Genomic DNA, 19267 nt, shown 5'->3' with positions numbered 1-19267 from the left:
TAGCACCTTTGAGCCTGACATTCTGAAATGGAGAGTAGAATTTTAAAGAAAATTTCCAATGACCGCATTTCAATAGAACATCTAAAATTACTTAATTATACTTTTCCTATTCCTCTTTAAAATAGTGTGATTCCTGGTAGATTTTTAATCAGCTTAAGCACACATATTTCTTTTTCTTAATTTTAAGATGGTTTGTTGTGATACAAAATCATACTTAAGATTTAAATGTATGATTAGATCATTAACTAGAAAAAAACTGGCATCTATGTGCAGGTGATCAGATGACATAAGCAGTCTGGTTTTCATTTGCGGCCAGTACTGATTGTAACTGAAAGAGACTTGCTCTTTTTGTGGAATTGGCTGACTATTTCCCTACATCTGGAGTTAATAAAGTCTTTAAGACCACATCAGTTGTGCTTTGCCGCAAGAACTCTTTGATCTGAAAAATCGAAACTGGCACAACTGCTGCTTCATAACATTGCATCTATGTTTCTGCAAGCCACAGTTAGGATACCAAAAGTAAAGTTTTTTGGCCTGTGTTAGAAATGCTGTTAGATGGGCCTCTTTTAGAACCATGATTTTCAAAACATCTTTATTATGATAAAAACTTTGAATTTCTGTTAGTAAATAAATGATAAAGTTATAGTATTTTTAGAGTCTTTACCATTTTCACTTATAAGATCTATTCTTTAAAAGCCCATTTATTTTTTGGAAGTCTATAAAGACTAACATTAAAAACTTAGCAACTGAACAACAATAACAACATAAAAAAACTTTGACTCCAAAATGAGCCCTGTGTTCCCAATACAGCTTCAAAAGTTTTATGTATGAGTAGGCAAGCCTCTTCTGCTTTGTGTGGTTTATCTTGGTTTTGTTGCTTTCCATGATAGTTATCAATAACCATTGTCTCATCAGCATATTCTCCTTTATTTACAGCGATTTGTAAATCAGTAAAGTCAGGTTTATCCCTTTCTTTGCTTTTATAATTGCATACATTTAAAATTTTTTGAAGTGTAAGTTTACCTTTATGGAATACAGTTAATTAAATAAGAATAAAGATAAATATATATTAAGAGATTATATATAAATTTAAACTGACAAACTGAATAGATTTTTTTTGTGAAATGACACATCAAAACTGGAGTTTTTCATAGTTATCATTGTGAGATTTACATACTGTCTTAACCTATAGCCTAGATAGAATTAGAGAATTTTATATTTTATACTTTCAGGTCAGTGATGGTATACATAGTAGATAAGCATTTATGAAAAAGCATGTTCTAACTGTGTCTTCTAAATTTTACTCTCATTTGTATTTTCTTTCTACATCTGTGGATATACTCTCTTTTTGTTATTTGTGGTTTCAGCCTAGTTTGAGAAAATCTATATATAAGGGGGACAGAGGGTATCTAGCTAAAGCTAAATTTAGATGCTGAAACTGGATTAAAAGAAAAAAGTACAAAATTCCTTTCCTGATAACGTGCCTGTCAGTGTACCTCATACATTGCAAATGCATTTATGTATACCCAATTCTTTCTTCCTAACTCTGTCTTTACATAATAGCTCTTTATGTAGTAGCACATTAAGCATAGAAAAATGTTTAATATGTGTAATGTATAATCTCCTATCTAGAATCCTTTATGGGTAATTCTTAGAAATATATCTTATCCCCAACTTCTCAGATACCACAGATGTGTGTTTTTCCCTCTGGGATGTAAGAAGAAGGAAACTAACCTGAATGCCAGTTCATTAAAAAGACACACCTGCGCTAGTAATAGCATGGCTAGCAAGAAGACTAAAAATGAACTTTTCAACCTTTTATTTAGAGTGAACTGTACATGTAAGGATGATATTGGACCAAAACTGTAAGAAATAAGTAGTTCAGTACTGAACAGGGACAATATGTAGCAGTATAACTATGCCTCTAAGAATTAGAAAGATGATATTGTAAGCTAATACTTAGCGAGTGCTTACCTGCTAAACATTTTAGAGCTTTCTGAGTCCCTTAGCTATCTTGAGGAATCCAGGCAGAGTTTTTTGTTTGTTTGTTTGTTTGTTGGCCATACTGTGTGGCTTGTGGGATTTTAGTTCCCCGACCAAAGGTCAATCCTGGGCCTTCAGCAGTGAGTATGCAGAGTCCTAACCACTGGACTGCCAGGGATTCACTAAAGGTTTTATATGTGCTATCTCATCTGATCTTCCCATAAATCCAACCCTCAATGCAGGTACTGTTAGCACTGTCTTACAAATGAGGAAATGGAGTTTCAGACGGTTAGACAATTTGCCAGAAATCTTTGCAGGTAGTTAATGTCTCAGAGAAAGAATAAATGAATATAAATGAAATGAAATAAATGTGTATGCTTTTTTCACACATGCTCCCCTAATTTTACTGAGCTAATTGCTTTTTCCACATTAAGTGAACACTTTGAATTTTTATTCGGGGCTAAAAATTAAATAGATGTACCCTTATCAGACTAAACAAAAGAAATGTTTCATCCACTGCTCAAAATAGGACTCCTTTCCTTTCTGGATTTCTGGTTCACTTTTACAGATCATCATCACCTTAAGTGTTACATATTTGTTCTTGATTTCAGTAGTCATAAAAATGGTTTGATCATGTTTTGATCATTATAGTTATTTGGCTGCCCATTTAGTTTTTCAGAGAAATGACAGTGTTGGCCATTTGCCAGTTCAAAATGTTTATGCTTTGCTTATCTGAAGCACAGGTTTACCAAAGGAAATTAGTACTGCTCTGACATATTAAATGACATTCTTCTGAAAGCTGTGCCAGAGTTGAAAATGTACTAGAAGTTAAAGAATTAAAACTGCTCAGACTTTAGCCAACCCTACTAAGTTCAGGAAGTTTCTGAACAATTACATTGTGCTTTTCACAGTTAACTTTTAATAATAGTAAAGAATAATAACATTTAATCCAGTTCATTTTGATTTTAATAACTCTTGTGGAAAGAATGAATTTTATGAACCCAAATTTTATTTCATGCTATAGTCAAAAGACTTTTGTTTCCACTAGGTTTTGAATCATGAGCCTATATGAATTTATGTTTTGTGAGCAGAGTCAACATTTGAGACTTTATTTAGTCACTTGGAATAATTTTTACACGAAGATTCATTCCAGGGATATTTAGAATGTTTTTTTTCTCTAGTAACCAGCTAAAAACAAACGTGTAGATAGTATCCAAGTTAGACATAATTTATGATGATTTAAGCAGCTTTGAATTTGTCATAGGCCTTTTTAGATATGGATAGGCCTTTTTAGGCCCTTCCGGAAGTGTAGCACTCATTTTACATAAGTGGTATGAGAGTAATTTACATTTTAATTAAATTTCCTGTTTAATTTTAAGGTATATGCACCATCCCCAAATTCAGATGACTTCAACCGTGAATCTCCTAGTTATCCATCTCCCAAGCCACCAACCAGTATGTTTGCTAGCACTTTCTTTATGCAAGGTAAGTACTACCAACTAGTTGTCAAATATTACAACAGTTATCTATTATATATTAGCTAATATTTTTAAGTTGTGAAGAAAGAGAATATCTATATAGAAGTTCAGACATTTTTATCTAGATATGTTTGGCTGAAGCAAGTTAAAACTTAATTTTAAATTTTTCTATTGCTAATTATTGTTGAGTGCAATGTAGTTGAATTATTCAGCAAAGCTTTGGCGTGCTCATCTAGTATTAATTGAATTTAAAAAGGACTTCAGTTGAAAAAAGTGAGTAGAGCTGCTCTTTCTTTTTTTAGGATTTTTAAATGTATAAAAGCTATTAACAATTTTAGTCTCTTGTTTAAATGACAGATTCATAACACTCCTAGAATTATCAGTGCAAATAAAAAGGTGAATATCATAGAATAGAATTAAGACTTTTAAGAGAGAAAAAGCATTGTAATTCTTTTAGTTCATGTCTAGCAAATCATTTTTATTTGATCTGTGATTTTAGACTATAGAGAGCAATAAATTGCTACATAAATTGGTCCTTGACTTTATATTGGTGAGTGAAGTCATTGCCAGCACACTTCATTTGAAGGCTGACTATAATAGAGTCATTATCAATTACTTAGGTTCTCTATAAGAGAAACTTCTTTATTCTAGTTTGAGAATGTTTGATAAAATATACATTGCTTGTTATAGATTAAGAACTTTTTTGTATATTTATGGATATACCATTTAAGCAAAAGTTTAATCCAGCCTGTCCCCAAATTTTGGATTTGTATTATCCTCCCTGATATGAATTCAGATCTTGTGAAGATTTTTATAATGACCTGCCTACTACAGTTTAGATTTCTTCCCCACCTCCCCAACTATAAAGCTTTATTCCTTCACTTAAAATAGTAACTGTACAGTTTGGAGGGAAGAAAACTATATGGAAGACTAGATTGAAAAGAGGAGGAAAGACATATCCAGAGAGTACCCTTTGAAGTTTTTTTGTATCATCAAAATAAAAGAAAAAATTTTGGCTAAGGAAAGTTCTATATTTCTCTTTTTTGTCTTAGATGGGACCCACAATTCTTCTGACCTTTGGAGTTCATCAAATGGGATGAGCCAGCCTGGTTTTGGTGGAATTCTGGGGACCTCCACTTCCCACATGTCTCAATCCAGTAGTTATGGCAGCCTTCATTCACATGACCGCTTGGTAGGCCTTAACACATGACTAGGGTGCAGCAACACTTTGTCCTTGGATTACAAGTGTAAGATTTGATTCTGCCAAAACTTCTGAGTGTTGAAATACTCTAGGCTTACTTCATGCCTTTTGAAAAAAGTAAATGACAATAGTAGGTGTCTTCAAGCTACAAATTTATGATGTTCTTTATAAGCTATTGTAGCAGTTGCCCAGTTGTGTGCTTATTATTGAGAAAATGTATTTATTAGATCATATCTCTTTTCCTCTTTCTTAGAGTTATCCTCCACACTCAGTTTCACCAACAGACATAAACACAAGTCTTCCACCAATGTCCAGCTTCCACCGCGCCAGTACCAGCAGTTCACCTTACGTTGCTGCCTCACACACTCCTCCCATCAATGGATCAGATAGCATTCTAGGTGAGCTCTTTTGGGTTGGCAAAACTCCCTAAAACTGATTTTTTAGTGAATCCCATTTTTTTATATATAATATATATATATATATACATACACACACACACACACACACACATACACACTTGTTCTTTTCATGTTTTTCCCCAACTTTATCAAGATATCATTGACATATAACACTGTATAAGTTTAAGGTGTACAGCGTAATGATGTGACTTACAGACATCTTGAAATGATTATCACAATAAGTTTAGTGAGCATTCATCATCTTATATAGATATAAAATAAAAGCAATAGAAAAAAATTTTTTTCTTTGTGATGTTAACTCAAGATTTACTCTCAACAACTTTCCTATATGACATACAACAGTGTTAGTTATAGTCATCATATTGTGTATTACAGCCCCAGTACTTACTTATAACTGGAAATTTGTACCTTTTGACTCAACATATTTTTTAGTATTGAGTTTAAGTGTGAAAGAAAGGAAGAAAAAGTTTCTGATTTTCATTAATCCATCTTTCCTTTAGTTTACTATTTGCTGGTTTATTGTGACAGATGTGCAATAACAATGGAGAAAACCATTGAAAAAATGGCAGAGTGCTAAAAAGCATGCCTGCTCACTTGCTAAACTTCTTGATTTGTTTTCCTATTTGAAATACTCAGGAACCAGAGGAAATGCTGCTGGAAGCTCACAGACAGGTGATGCACTTGGAAAAGCTTTGGCATCTGTGAGTATTGATTTTACGTATTTTGCTGAATGATTTTTACACTGCTGAATTGCAGTGATTTGATTTTGTGGGCAGTGTGTGTCATAGTTAAAGGATATAGTTATAACAGGACCATTTCATTACTCATTTAGAGCTATTCTCAGTTTGTATTGATTTGTACTGCCCTTATAATAACTCATGGAATACTTCCCACCTGATTCCCACAAGAACTGTCTGTCCTTCTAATTTCAATTTAAATATCTGTTTTTGTCTTAATGGAACAGATGTAGGGAAAATTTTAAAAACTCCGTCATTTTAAAGCCTAAAGGACAGATTACTGAGATTAATTGTTAAATCTGTTTATTAGTTTTAAACATATACTTTGTGAGTTACGCGTTAAAATAAGCCAAGTGGAGCCAAGAAACGTAGCTCAGTTATTCTTCTGATCCAGAGAAGGAAGTGCTTTTATAAGGATTTTTTTCCTAAGATGGAAGGTATTTTAATATTTTTTAAAAGGAAAAAATAATCATCTCCTGCTGATTCATTCAAGGCATAGGAGATGAGAGCCTTTCCTAAAAGCAAAAAAACAGATTCACTGAGGAGCCCATGCTAAAATGAGTAAAACTGATATGAAGGAGCCCCATAATATTTTCCTCAGCGACTAGTTTACATCACAACCAGAATGTTAATGACAAAGCAGTGGTTTGCTTTAATAAAGGTTTTAATGTCTGATCCTTAAAACATTAAACTGAAATCTATTCTTTTGGGAGAATGTTTACTAGTAATTCATAAAGATTCCAAATCTAATTTTTTAAGAGGCACTTCTCCTTTGTATTTTCCAAAGTTTCTCCTGAGGCGTTTTCTTTCTTGTTTCCTCCTGAGTGATATGGCTCGGAGGTTTCTCAGAGTTGTCTTACTTATGTTCTTCTAGCAAATGCAGTTAACTCTGTCAAACATATTTGCTGCTGTTCATAGGGAACCTAATGTGTGGATAGTAGGAAGCAGCTGTTGAACATTTAAGGAGATAAACCTCTTTGTGTATGGTTTTATGTAAATATTCTCTGTCCACAGCACTACAAGTTTTTCTTGAGAAATGAAGCCAGGTCAGATTCATCTCCCACATAGTGGTGGCCCACACAAAATAGAGCTCAGTAAATGTTCATTGAATTCAGTCTTGCATCATATGAGAAAAATGATGATAACAAAACCCACAAAAATATCATCTGTAATTTGTATGTTTACTAGGTGCTTGGCACTACACTAGCATTTACATGCTTCATTTCATTTAATCCTCAGGAAAGCGCTGTGAGGTTGGCATTACTATTCCCATGTTACAGATGAGGAACTAAGGTTTAAAAGGTTAAGTAACTTTGGCTCAGAAAGATTAAATAACTTGCTCTCGGGATCACCTAGCTAGGAAGGGTAAGGCCTAGTATTAGATTAGATCTGCTCTGGCTAGCTTCACTTACTCTGTACTTCCAGAAAGACCAGTGCTACAGTGACTGTTATTTTATAAGGTGTTGATGAAGGTTAAAGGGAGTTGTCTCACTTTTTCTGAACTTATCCCATGTGGTGAAAACTACCTACTTTGAAAGAAAATTATTCTGTAATATTAAATGAGTGCCTCTCAGGTATTTAATTTACTTGCTAATTTCTTCCTCTGATTTGTAAGAATTCAGTAGCAAATATTTCACATGTAGAAAGACAAATAACATCTGAACTTTTAATATTAGGCAACTTAAAAAAAAATACAACCTACATTTCAGGGGCTTTTTTCTCAAAATTATTTTGTTCACTTTATTCAAGGAAAACTTCTTTAAAGTGTCCTTGGCAGATAGGCAGGCAGGAATTTGTGATGTTCTTAGTGGTCCTTCAAGCTCCTTTTCAGTTACCCTTGAAGTCCTTGACTATTCTCCTATATTATAACCAATATACTAGCTGAACCAGTTGGCATTTGGAAAAGAAAATCTAAATCCAGTGTAAGTGGAAGCTAGGGAAGAATGTTTAATCTAGTTAGTGGGTGGGCTTTGGTTGTCATGGAAACTCAGCTCTGTCATCCTGTGTTGTTACTAGGCAGGAGCAGCCAGGTCATTCCATAAATCATTTCTGTCATAGCTGACGGTGATGCATTCCATCTGCTCCATCACTGCATGCCATAGTCTGCACACTTCAAATCCTTTCCTTCAATCCATCTCCTTCCCTTCTCCACACCAGACACCTCCCCCCAACGTATTCTTTCCCTAACTTCCATTGCAAACTCATATTTGCTTTAGTGCTGTCAAAATGTCCTGAAAAACAAAAGCATTACATTGGGGAAGGATTAGAAGGAGGGATTAGAAGAGATGAGGAGAAGGAATTTTATGAGAATTACAGTTGAAAGTCTGACATTCATATCAGAATTTTTGATATTAGGTATTACAGATCTTTGGAAATTGTGACCATGAGTATTTGAAATTTTAAGTTCTTTAGAAAGTGATGTTTTAAATTACAACATCCAGGTTTAGATGGAGAAATGCTATGCTATTGTCTTTAGTACTTATTTCTAGCTCCCTGAGTGTCTGATATATGTCTTAGATGGTCTTTCATGTGTGAAACATCAGAGGGTACAACCTTTGTTCTTCAGTTTAGGTATTAAAGAGCACACAGAATACTGTGTGATTAAACATGGAAGGCCAGATAATACATTTGCAAAGGTTCCTTTATTTTAGGTTTAAGCCTGGATAATTGTGGTCTTAATCTCAGGATAGCTAGAAAGAGAATTGTACATGAAAGTATTTACACAAAGTTCCCAAAGCCCTATGGATTATGCATTAGTTTAGATAATAAACTAGGGTAGATAGAAGGGAAGGAAAATCTGGATATTCGTGCCATTTCAGTGTTTCCCTGAACGTTTGCCAGACAATAACCCTTTAAGATTGTGCCCATGGAGAGTTATATAGAGGAAGAAACATCTGGTTTATTTCAGTGCTTAATACCATATCAAAACACTTGGTCTTTAATTTAGAGGAGATCAAACAAGAGGACTGTTTAACTTTGTTGATTATATCAGACTTCTCTGTGATAATTTATGTTTTGATTTCTACCTCAGAGCAAAGGAAAGAGAGAGAGAAATGAGATAGAGAGTGTGTATGTGGGTGTGCGTGTATTTTAATCTGGATAGTTAAATGGTCAGTAGTCTCTAACAAAAGAAAAGAAAATTCAGGGAAGTTGACGTTTAAAAGTTATTCATGAAATAAGTTTCTTTGTTCCTTAGACTCAATAACATTAGCATAATAAAGATTAACTGAAATGTGCACTGTAGTGCTTAAAAAATTGGGCTCACAGTTCCAGGGTTGGGCTTGGGAGCACTCCATTGTTTCTTTTTTGTCTGGGGCCCTTTTCATTAGCCTCTGGCTTATTGGCACCCTGCTGATTGGAATAGACCATGACTGATAGGAGGAGGAGCCTCATTTGTTGCAGTAAAATGAGGCATATTACCGTTTAAGCCTGGCAGAAGGTATTGGGAGTTATTCATCATTGGTCATTTAACAGTATGAGGACCATGGACTGCATGCAGAATGAGTTCTTATTTGTTTTTATGCTCCAGATTCTAAATCACTCCCATCCCCCTTTTTTAAGTGAACTGACTTTTTTCTTCTCTCTTTTTATTTTCTTTCGAAACATCTATGTAGGAGTTCTTCAAGGTCAGAAAGTACAAAAAGTAATGTATTCCTGATTTAGAATGCTCTTCATCAAGAAAAGCCTAGGTTTAGAATTTCTTAAAGTAGCACAACAGTTTCTGTGGAATCTGTATAGTCTGTATGTGATTTGGTAATAGAATAAATATACAAAGGTTAAGTTTAATGAAATCATCTCTGATCTATAAGACTGTGTTATTCTGCTGTTTTAATATTGTTGCTCACGTACACATTCCTTTTATGAAAGTAAAAGGGACAAGAAAAAGTCCTATAATTTTCCAGGCTATCTGTCAGTTCAGGAAAAGTATTAATAATAATTGTCTGTCATCACTTTAATTTAGGGCAAAGTAGAACCAGGGAGTGTGATGAGTGAGTGGAGAGAATGGCTTTTATTATACAAATGGAGAATGTTTTTGATAAAAATATCAGAAATTATATGTTGATAATGTTTTTGGTCCTGCTCCTGTTTTCACAGTGATTTTTTTTTAAAAGCTCACACCCATTTTATATGTAATATCATTTTGTTTAGTCATTGCAAGATGGTGATAAATAACTCTAAAATATAAACTTCCTTCTTTGAAGAAACCAGTTCTTCACATGCTTAGGGATTATTTAGCTGTAATGGCAGAGTTATCAGGGAAAATAAGGATTAATAGTCTGTTTATACCCTCAAAAGCCCATACCTGCCTAATGATGTGGTGTGGACAGCTTAGTACATCAAGACTAGTTCTCCAAAATATTGGAACCTTACTGTATTGTTGTTCTCAAAGCTTATAACCATAAAACTAATACGTAAGTGAATTCATCTTTGTAATAGTACTTGTTTCTCCTCTTAGGTATTCCTGTTACTGAACCCCACTATATAAATGCTGAAATAAATACTACTGTTTGCTGAATCCAGCTTTTTATCAAAAAGTATTGTAGCAAATTCCAAGTGCAATTTAATCGCTCAGGTTTTTGGTTTTTTGTTGTTTAAGTGTTGAGCACCTACTTGTGCAAGATAGTGACAGACAGTGATGGATTTAGTGTTGAACAGTGTAAGGTCCCTGCCTTCAAAGACTTTGTAGTTGAGGAGAGAGATACAAAAATGGTAATACAAAGCATACTGTGAAGCAAAAGACCAGAGAGGTAACGGATTGCTTCCCTGCTAGGTCAGTGGTGAAGAATCTACCTGCAATGCAGGAGACGCCAGTTTGATCCCTGGGTCAGGAAGATCCCCTGGAGAAGGAAATGGCAATCCACTCCAGTATTCTGACCTGGGAAATCCAATGGACAGAGGAGCCTAGTGGGCTGCAGTCCATGGGATCACCAAAGAGTTGTATACGACTTAGTGACTAAAACAATAACAACAAGTTACTCTAAGAATATTAAGGGAGGTAAAGTGAGTGTAAATGGGAACATTATAGTTAAGTTGGGCCTTGACGTGTTTTAGAATCCATCAGGGAAAAGTTAAGAAACAGGCCTTTTGAAAGGACAAACTGTGCTCAAAAAATGAAAAAAATACATTGTATATAATGCTTTATGTAAATTATAAGGTAGAAAGGCTTTTTATGACCAGATTGTGGAATACGACAGATGTCACTCTGTTTTCTGTCGTCGGCAACGGAAATTGCTATGTGGGGTTTGTTCAAAACTGGCTGAGGGCAGTAGCTCAGTGAACTGTGTGTGGCTGAAAGAGAGGGAGTAACTGAAAATGTAAAAGCTTGAATATTGAATAGCTCAGCCGCTTCTTTTACTAGAGCTACAAGTTCTAGTAAAAGTTGAAGTAGTGTCACGGCGATGAGAATGTTTATGCTTCTCCCAAAAACACTATAGAGAGTTGTGGGCATTGGTGTCTGGTGTGAAGCGCAGAGGGGCAGGAGAAGGGAGAGGGTAGTGAGAGTGGTTTTGGTGACCGTGAGAATGCTGGTGCTCACTGAGATGGAGAAAACAGAAGAGTAGAGATGAAAAGTTGGGGAAGCTTGCGGCGGTGATGCAAAGTTTGCATTTGGACATACTGAGCTTGAGATGAAAGAAAGATAGGCCTAGATGGAGCTGTACAGCAGCTAGGATAGAGGTGTTCACTTTGGAATCGTTCACAGAGATGTCATAGTTGATGCTTTATAAAGAATGGTATTACCAAGAGATAAAACACAGGTAAATAGAAAAGGAAACTGAGCCTGGAGTGCTCAGAAAACATACATTAAGTGAACTGCAAGAGTAAAAGAAAGAAGGACCCTAGGTAAATACATCCAGGGGTTTAAGAGGTACTCAAATGGCAACTTCTTAAGCGGAAGATACCATTCATTCTTTTAGCAAGTGTTTGTTTACCAGCACCATTTTAGAATCAGAAGCTAGTGCAGAAGGCTGTGTAATTCGCATTTGTCTGAATAAGACAGAGAAGTCCTTACTCTCTGAAACATACATTCTATTAGGGAAAAGGGTAAAAGAGACAGATGATAGACAAGAAAACAAGTTTAGACAATTAGGGATTAATGTAAGCAGTGTGAAGAAAACAAAGCAGGGAGGTATGACACAGAGGGAATGCTGTTTCTCCAGTGCTTTCATGCAGTTAATTCATACAGACAAGGAAATTTAAAGTCAGCAAGTAGGTCTAGTTTATGCTAGTCAGAGTTTTGCATGGAACTGGAACTTCTCTCACTCCTCAGCCACCCACCATCAGTGCTATCAATCCTTCCCTCCCTTACCAATATTATAGTCAAGACATATTTCATAGTAGTCAGCATCAGTTGTTCATAAAAGTTAAAATTATATGCATCTTAAATACAGGAAATAATGATTTACAAAAATAAAGGGATATGTTGAGATGTTTTTGTTGGAGTTTGGTAACCTCACCTAATTTACTTATGGTTGAAATAAATCACTGTATGTATTAGGAACCAAAGTATAACCTTTTCGTTAATTTTCACATGTGTGAAAAGTAACAACTTTTAAAAGGTGACCACTTTGACAGCTTAAAACCAACAACACTGATGTTATAGCATACCACTTCCTTATTACTAAGTCTTCCTAAAAGTCTTTTGACATCTTCTTGATAACTCTGTTTTTCTAAAATGACTTTGCAACCTGAAGAATTCCCTGGCAGTCCAGTTGTTAGAACTCAGCACTTCCACTCCTGGGGGCTTGGGTTCAACCCCTGGTCAGGGAACTGAGATCCTGAAAGCTGCATGGTATGGCAAAAAAATAAAACTACTTTCCAATCTGTATATATGACTTCTAGATTGGCTCTTCAGAAAGAGTTGGTGTGTAAAAGAGATTTCCAATTACAATTTAATAACATCAAGCAAATTGATATAGAAATATTAATTTATAATCAGTGCTTAACAATTTAATTAGTGCTAGTGTTTGATGATTATGGCCTGTAGAATTTTGTTTTACATGGGCCTTTCATAGTATCTGGCTTTTTCAACATATTACACTGTCTTTAAAACCAGTGCTGAGACCTCTTATATGCTGTAATTTGGGCATCTTTAAATTTATTAGAGCTCTCAACTTATTCAGAGCAAGATTATTTCTATTGGATGACACTTTGCACCCACAAGTAGTTTTCCTTTTTAAAATATTTGGCCACAGATTCTCCAAAGAAGTTGATTTATCTGCCCTAAGTGCTGAGATGATTTATGATTCCTATTATAGTAATGGGACTGTCCTAGAGAAGAGCTCCTGGGAATTGTTGGTATATGGATTAGGGAGGCATTTTAAATGTTTATGGCTGATTATGTAGCTTGAATGAATTTCTGTTACTATTTTTTTTTTCAGCAATGTGAAATAAAGTATTGCAACAAAACCTTTAGCCAAAATACAAAAATATATGCATCCCTATATGTTAAACTCTTAGGTGGTAAAGTCTATAAATTACTTGGGGAACATTTTTTGAAGAACTTCCAGCGTTTTTTCACTTTCATCAAAGGTTACAAAATATCCTTTAAAAGCAAGTTTAATTTTTTTTTTTTTTTTACAATCCACATCATTAGGAGCTAAATTTAGCAAAAATGTTAATCAAACAGAACTTTTTAAAAGAAATAAGGGGTAACTTTTTTTAAATCTTTTTTTTTTTGGGGGGGGGGCCTTTAAAACTATTTCAAGGACTGCTGCTGCTACTCTGTGCAACCCCATAGACGGCAGCCACCAGGCTCCCCCATCCCTGGGATTCTCCAGGCAAGAACTAGTCTCTTCAAAAAATAACAGTTTCCTAAAATTATTTTTGGGGCTTCCCTGGTGGCTCAGTAGTAAAGAATCCGCCTGTCAGTGCAGGAGATGCAGGTTTGATCCCTGGGTCGGGAAGATCCCCTGGAAAAGGAATGGCAGTGCCTAGAGAATCCAATGGACAAAGGAGCCTTGAGGGCTACAATCCATGGGTTCATGAAAGAGTCAGATACTACTTATTGACTAAACAGCAACAACAAAGATTATTTCTAATAGATAAAATTTATTTAGATAGTATATTCTAGAAAGATTGATTATCAAACTTGTTGATTTTATATTTATGCTCACTTCTTTTTTGTTCTAGCAATTGGAAATTTAAATTATTTTCAACTAGGATAATAAAGAAGTAGCTATGATCTGTTTATTCCTCTTGTTTTAGAATATTTATGATACTCTTTAATCCTAGTTTTAAAACTGAGACTTCTATAGTTTTTATGTAATGGAGTAGTCCTAAAATTTATTAAACAATTTCTCACTCATGAGTCTTAAGGGTGGCATCTTAGACTACAAAAATATCTCTGTGCCAGTGGATTTACATTTTTGCTTTTGTCACATATTGATGTGTTTGTCTTTGTTTTCTGGTTAGATTTATTCTCCTGACCATACCAGCAGTAGTTTTCCATCAAATCCATCAACACCAGTTGGATCACCCTCACCTCTCACAGGTAAGCTTTTGTTTTATATAACTACTTGATAACATATATGGGGCTACTTGAAAATATTTGAAGTTTACTTTTCAATAAAATATAGTAAAGACTCACACACACAAAAATCATTTGTTTTGAGAAAGCATGTAAAAGAGCCTTCTCCTGAGTTCATTTTGGAGAATGTTCAAATATTTGCTATTTGAATTATTTGTTTGTATCTCCTTTGGTTCTTAAAATAATTTGCAATAATTAAATTATTGCAACAGGATAAAAAATAAGGCTAGGCAATTGAGATGAAAGTAAAATATAGAGAAGGAGATAAATTTAAAAATTTGATAAGCTAGCATAGAAAATAAAATAATCTATTTAGAAGTACATATGACTTATTCCTTATTTTTAAGTCCACTGAGCTATATTTCACACATATATATATATATATTATGTGGAATATTGGAGGGTTTTTTTTTTTTTTGCTGAAGAAAACAACTCATGAATGTGGGTGAATATTGTTAGTAGAGTTAAATAAATGTTCAGTCTTGTGTTGTGCTTTCCTTTTTTTTTTTAACAGCAGCTTTAACAAGTTCCAGATAGTATCCTACAGTATAAATTTGTTGAGATACAATTGTTATTCATGTAAATAGGAATACTTCAATTTATTAGAAATAAAATTACAGGGAAATGCTTGCATTTGTTAAGCTATAAAACTTGGAATATATTTTCCTGAGCATTGTTTGGAGAAAAAGCATGCTGAAGAAGAAATGTATTCATTCTAAGGAAAAGACATTAGACAACTGGGTAAAAATTGCCATTTTCCTCCAACAGTTGACCTCAGAAACAATTCTGTATTCCTGATCAGGTCACTAGTTCAGGCCATGTGGCATTGTTGTTGCTGTCAAGCCTTTTTGCATTGTTCAGGATTTCTGAAATTCAGGGCTCTGATATATCAGGGCTCTGGCTATCACCTGTGCTCTGTGAGTTAGCCTTGTGACTCTGCTAAGAAGCATTCCAGTGTGGAAATGATGAACTGCTGGCAGCTGCTTTCAGCTATTAGTGGTTCTGCCACTTTCTCAGACACCATGGCTTCAGCTGTCTAGTAAAAGTAGAACAGCTGTTCCCCGTATAGACAGGACTATGAAAGACCCATTGACTTAGAGTTGTTGTTTAACAGAGGGATGAAATTACAGGAACAATGATGTAACTTTAACCATATTCACTGTCTTGGCAGAGTTTTACTGAAGTTATCAGTGTTATTTTTGCCACAGCCCATTCCACTTTTTCATCTCAGGTAGCTATGTTGGCCCTTACTATATGTTCCCACTGCCTCTTCTCCTCTGCCCAGTAAGATAGCTATAAAGTGTCCTTTGGTTTTCCTGAACATTGGTTGGGAAGGCAGGCAGCAGAGATGCTCAGCATCTGTGAAGGAATATCAGAAAAATGAGGAATCAGAGACTTAGACATTTTTCAAAAAATAATGGTCCAAAGTAAAATCTCACATTTCCTCCTTCATTTTTATTTGATATTTAATGAATGGTATCCTCTTTCTGCCTTTAATTCAGCTGATAAATGAAAATCTGTGAACTGTTGGATTATGTAGTGAAGGTAATAATAGATTTCTTTTTCAACTCAGTTGTCATACTCAAAGAAAAATATTTTTATATATTCGTGTTGAAGTGGCAAATCAAAGACTAATTTTATACAGGTGCATCTCTCTCTCTCATCTCCTATCTAGTGTTTTCTTCTTAAAACCACATACACACACATATCCCCACACACATATCCAGGATTGACAGAGCAGACATGGAAAGGGAGGAGGAAAAAGGGAAAGCACTGTGTAATAAAGTTTTCACAGTTGAAAGAAAAGTGAGTAAGATAGAGCAAACCAGAGCTCCTAAATAATATGTGCAAATTATTTTGTACTTTGTGTGGCAGTGGCCCATTGTTGAAAGTAAAATATCCCACCCCGTGTGCCCTCTGCTGCTGCTGCTGCTAAGCCACTTCAGTTGTGTCTGACTCTGCGTGACCCCATAGAGGGCAGCCCCCCAGGCTCCCCCATCCCTGGGATTCTTCAGGCAAGAACACTGGAGTGGGTTGCCATTTCCTTCTCCAATGAAAGTGAAAGTGAAGTCACTCAGTCGTGTCCGACTCTTAGCGACCCCATGGACTGCAGCCCCCAAGTCTCCTCCGTCCCTGGGATTTTCCAGGCAAGAGTACTAGAGTAGGATGCCATTGCCTTCTCCACATGTGCTCTCTACACTTGCCCTATTTCTTATGCTTGAACATCAGTCCAACTCAACACAGACCATCTAAGAATAGTTACAACATAGGCAGTTTCTAAGGCATTCATCATTCTTGTTTAAATCCTGCTCATGTTCCTTGGGAACTTTTCAGTAGTAGTAATAATAGAAAATGCTTATGAGAAAAAAACATCTAAGATGATTATAATATTTTAGTTAAGATACTTCAGGCTGAAGGAAAGACAAACTCTTGTCTGGAGTGGATTACATAGTAAGGAGATTTGGGATATCTTGTATAAAGCCTATAGCAGGGCAAGTTCCTGGACCAGTCTGGACTCCTGCTCTATTTCTTTGAAATTCTTTCTCAAGATGGTGGCAAGACAGCAGTTAAAGATACTACATGTAGTATCTTTACTACATGTAGTATATAGATATATATACTACATGTAGTATATGTATCTATATACTATGTAGATATAACCATGTCTCCTGTAAGAAAAGTGAAAAGTGAAGTCAAGTCACGCAGTTGTGTCCAACTCTTTGTGACCCTATGGACTGTAGCCTACCAGGCTCCTCTGTCTGTGGGATTCTCCAGGCAAGGATACTAGAGTGGGTTGCTATTTCCTTCTCCAGTATTTCTTTGAGCCCCCTTTTTGGGGGAGGGAGCAAGAATACTGGAGTGGGTTGCCATTCCCTTCTCCAGGAGATCTTCCCTGGGAAGATTGAACCCGGGTCTCCCACATTGTAGGCAGACGCTTTACCGTCTGAGCCACCAGGGAAGTCAGAGGACCATCTGTTATATGTCTTTTCAGAATCTTTCTCCGGAAGCCTCTTCAACAGGTTTTCCCTCATGATTCATTGATCAGTACTGGGCCTAACAGTTACTTAACAGAAATGAGACCACCATATTTGTCTTAGTTGTTAGGACTTATCCCAAGAGCTAAGGTAGAATTACTCTTTGCAGGTTCACAGTAGGAAAGGATAGACACCCCGCCACCTTCTGAACAAAATCTGGGCTCTAGCAGCAAGGTATAAGAGAAGTATGGCTGTGTCTAATACAGTTGTCATTTGAGAAAAGACATGAGTATTTCAATTAAGAGAATGTGTTTACTAAAGAAACTTGGAAAGCAGACAAAACCGTTCTTTACCTAATTCTGGAATATCAGTCAATAAAAGTCTAATAACTGCAGCACTCAGTAGCAATCTTTGGAACACCCGCAATAAAAGCAGAGGATGGGGGCGAGGAGAGATAGGGAAGATTCCTCAGTTTGGACTCATTTCATCAATGAGATACTTATTTTTGTCATCTGTCAGTATGCCTATTTTTAAAGCAGTTAACCTGACTTCAGCAAGTTTTCAGTTTAGTTGAGAAAATAAGAAATAAACACATGAAAATAGAACCATCAGAATTCACTCTAAACTACAGTTATCCAGATACATTTCATAAAGAGAGTATAAAGGAGAAAGAACTTTCTGAGTTTAAAAGAAGAAGTACTACAGAGGTCAAGATGTGGAAAGTGTATGACCTATTCATTCAGAGTTACTGAGATGACTGATCATGAGCTCTTCATATATGAAGAGCTTTGCCTCAAATGGGAAGGTTGGCTGGGGCCAGATTGCAGAAAGCAGAGCATTCAGTGCTGCACTGAGGATTGTTCAACCTTTTCTAAGGTTGCAGTGTATCATGAAAGTTTGAGTTTAGGGTGAGATTACAAAGAGAAACAACTAACAAAATAAGAAAATGCATGGTAAATAGTCCTCAGAATTTCTCTCAGCCACACAAAATGATGTTATCTATTCTTTAAATTTATTAACCAATTTTATTAGGGTGGTGTATTACTAAATCCCAGTCAGAGCAAAAACAGATCCAAAATACTAGGTGAATTTTAGATTTAGTGATTACAGAAAGCCTTTCCATATTTTCTAACCAAATAATTCGATTCTCTTATCCTTGTCAGCTAACTTGTTTTCTGAAAATAGTAAATTTCAGTGCTAGGTAATAAGTTTATTATAATCCTTCTTGGATAACAGCTAACTTTTGGGGGTGGTCACTAATATAAAGCTCAGGGCAAAGCCCAGGACAATTACAAAATCTGTTAACTATATAAACAGTTGAAAGCTTGCCCTTATCTAATAGAAGAATGTATAAGCCCAAAACCTCTACATATGTCTACAGCCAGGTATCACGTGACAGGGAAGGAAGGGAGGAAATAACCTATTCTCTGGGAAACCCCTTAGGTTTCTGCCCTTTGCACTTTTTTTCCATTATTTGTGTAACAGTGCTACAGCTGGTGAGTACAAACTAAAGATAATGATATCAAAATGATTCTAAATCGATCTGTATATTTTATTCATCCAGTAGGTTTTAAAAAGACAATGATCCAGATCTGTCTAGTGTCAAAAGTATTCTGTAGCATTGTGGTCTCTGTGTAGAACTTGAATTCCTTTCACAACCCCACAGTTCTTATCCATGACTAATAGGCCATCAGTAGGCCAGGATTTGGAGAAGGCAATGGCAACCCACTCCAGTACTCTTGCCTGGAAAATCCCATGAATGGAGGAGCCTGGTAGGCTGCAGTCCAGGGGTCGCTAAGAGTCGGGCACGACTGAGCGACTTTACTTTCATTTTTCACTTTTATGCATTGGAGAAGGAAATGGCAACCCATTCCAGTGTTCTTGCCTGGAGAATCCCAGGGACGGAGGAGCCTGGTGGGCTGCCGTCTATGGGGTCGCACAGAGTCG

The 19267-nt window shown here is 35.8% G+C and overlaps 1 protein-coding gene across 11 annotated transcripts in view; it reads left to right on the top strand.

Annotated features, from left to right (window-relative positions):
- TCF12 (transcription factor 12) overlaps positions 1 to 19267 on the top strand; it is a 393181-nt gene that overhangs the window by 339988 nt on the left and 33926 nt on the right. For all 11 annotated transcript variants that reach the window (XM_070796676.1, XM_070796678.1, XM_019968768.2 and 8 more), the window contains 5 exons: positions 3363 to 3468; positions 4514 to 4653; positions 4916 to 5060; positions 5718 to 5782; positions 14231 to 14309. In XM_070796676.1, the coding sequence (XP_070652777.1) occupies positions 3363 to 3468; positions 4514 to 4653; positions 4916 to 5060; positions 5718 to 5782; positions 14231 to 14309 (535 nt within the window). The remainder of the gene's footprint in view (positions 1 to 3362; positions 3469 to 4513; positions 4654 to 4915; positions 5061 to 5717; positions 5783 to 14230; positions 14310 to 19267) is intronic.

The sequence above is a fragment of the Bos indicus genome, chromosome 10 (assembly GCF_029378745.1).
Source record: "Bos indicus isolate NIAB-ARS_2022 breed Sahiwal x Tharparkar chromosome 10, NIAB-ARS_B.indTharparkar_mat_pri_1.0, whole genome shotgun sequence".
Lineage (NCBI taxonomy): Eukaryota > Metazoa > Chordata > Mammalia > Artiodactyla > Bovidae > Bos > Bos indicus.
The sequence above is the reverse complement of the archived record's forward strand: the minus strand, read 5'-3'. Positions and strand labels throughout refer to the sequence as shown.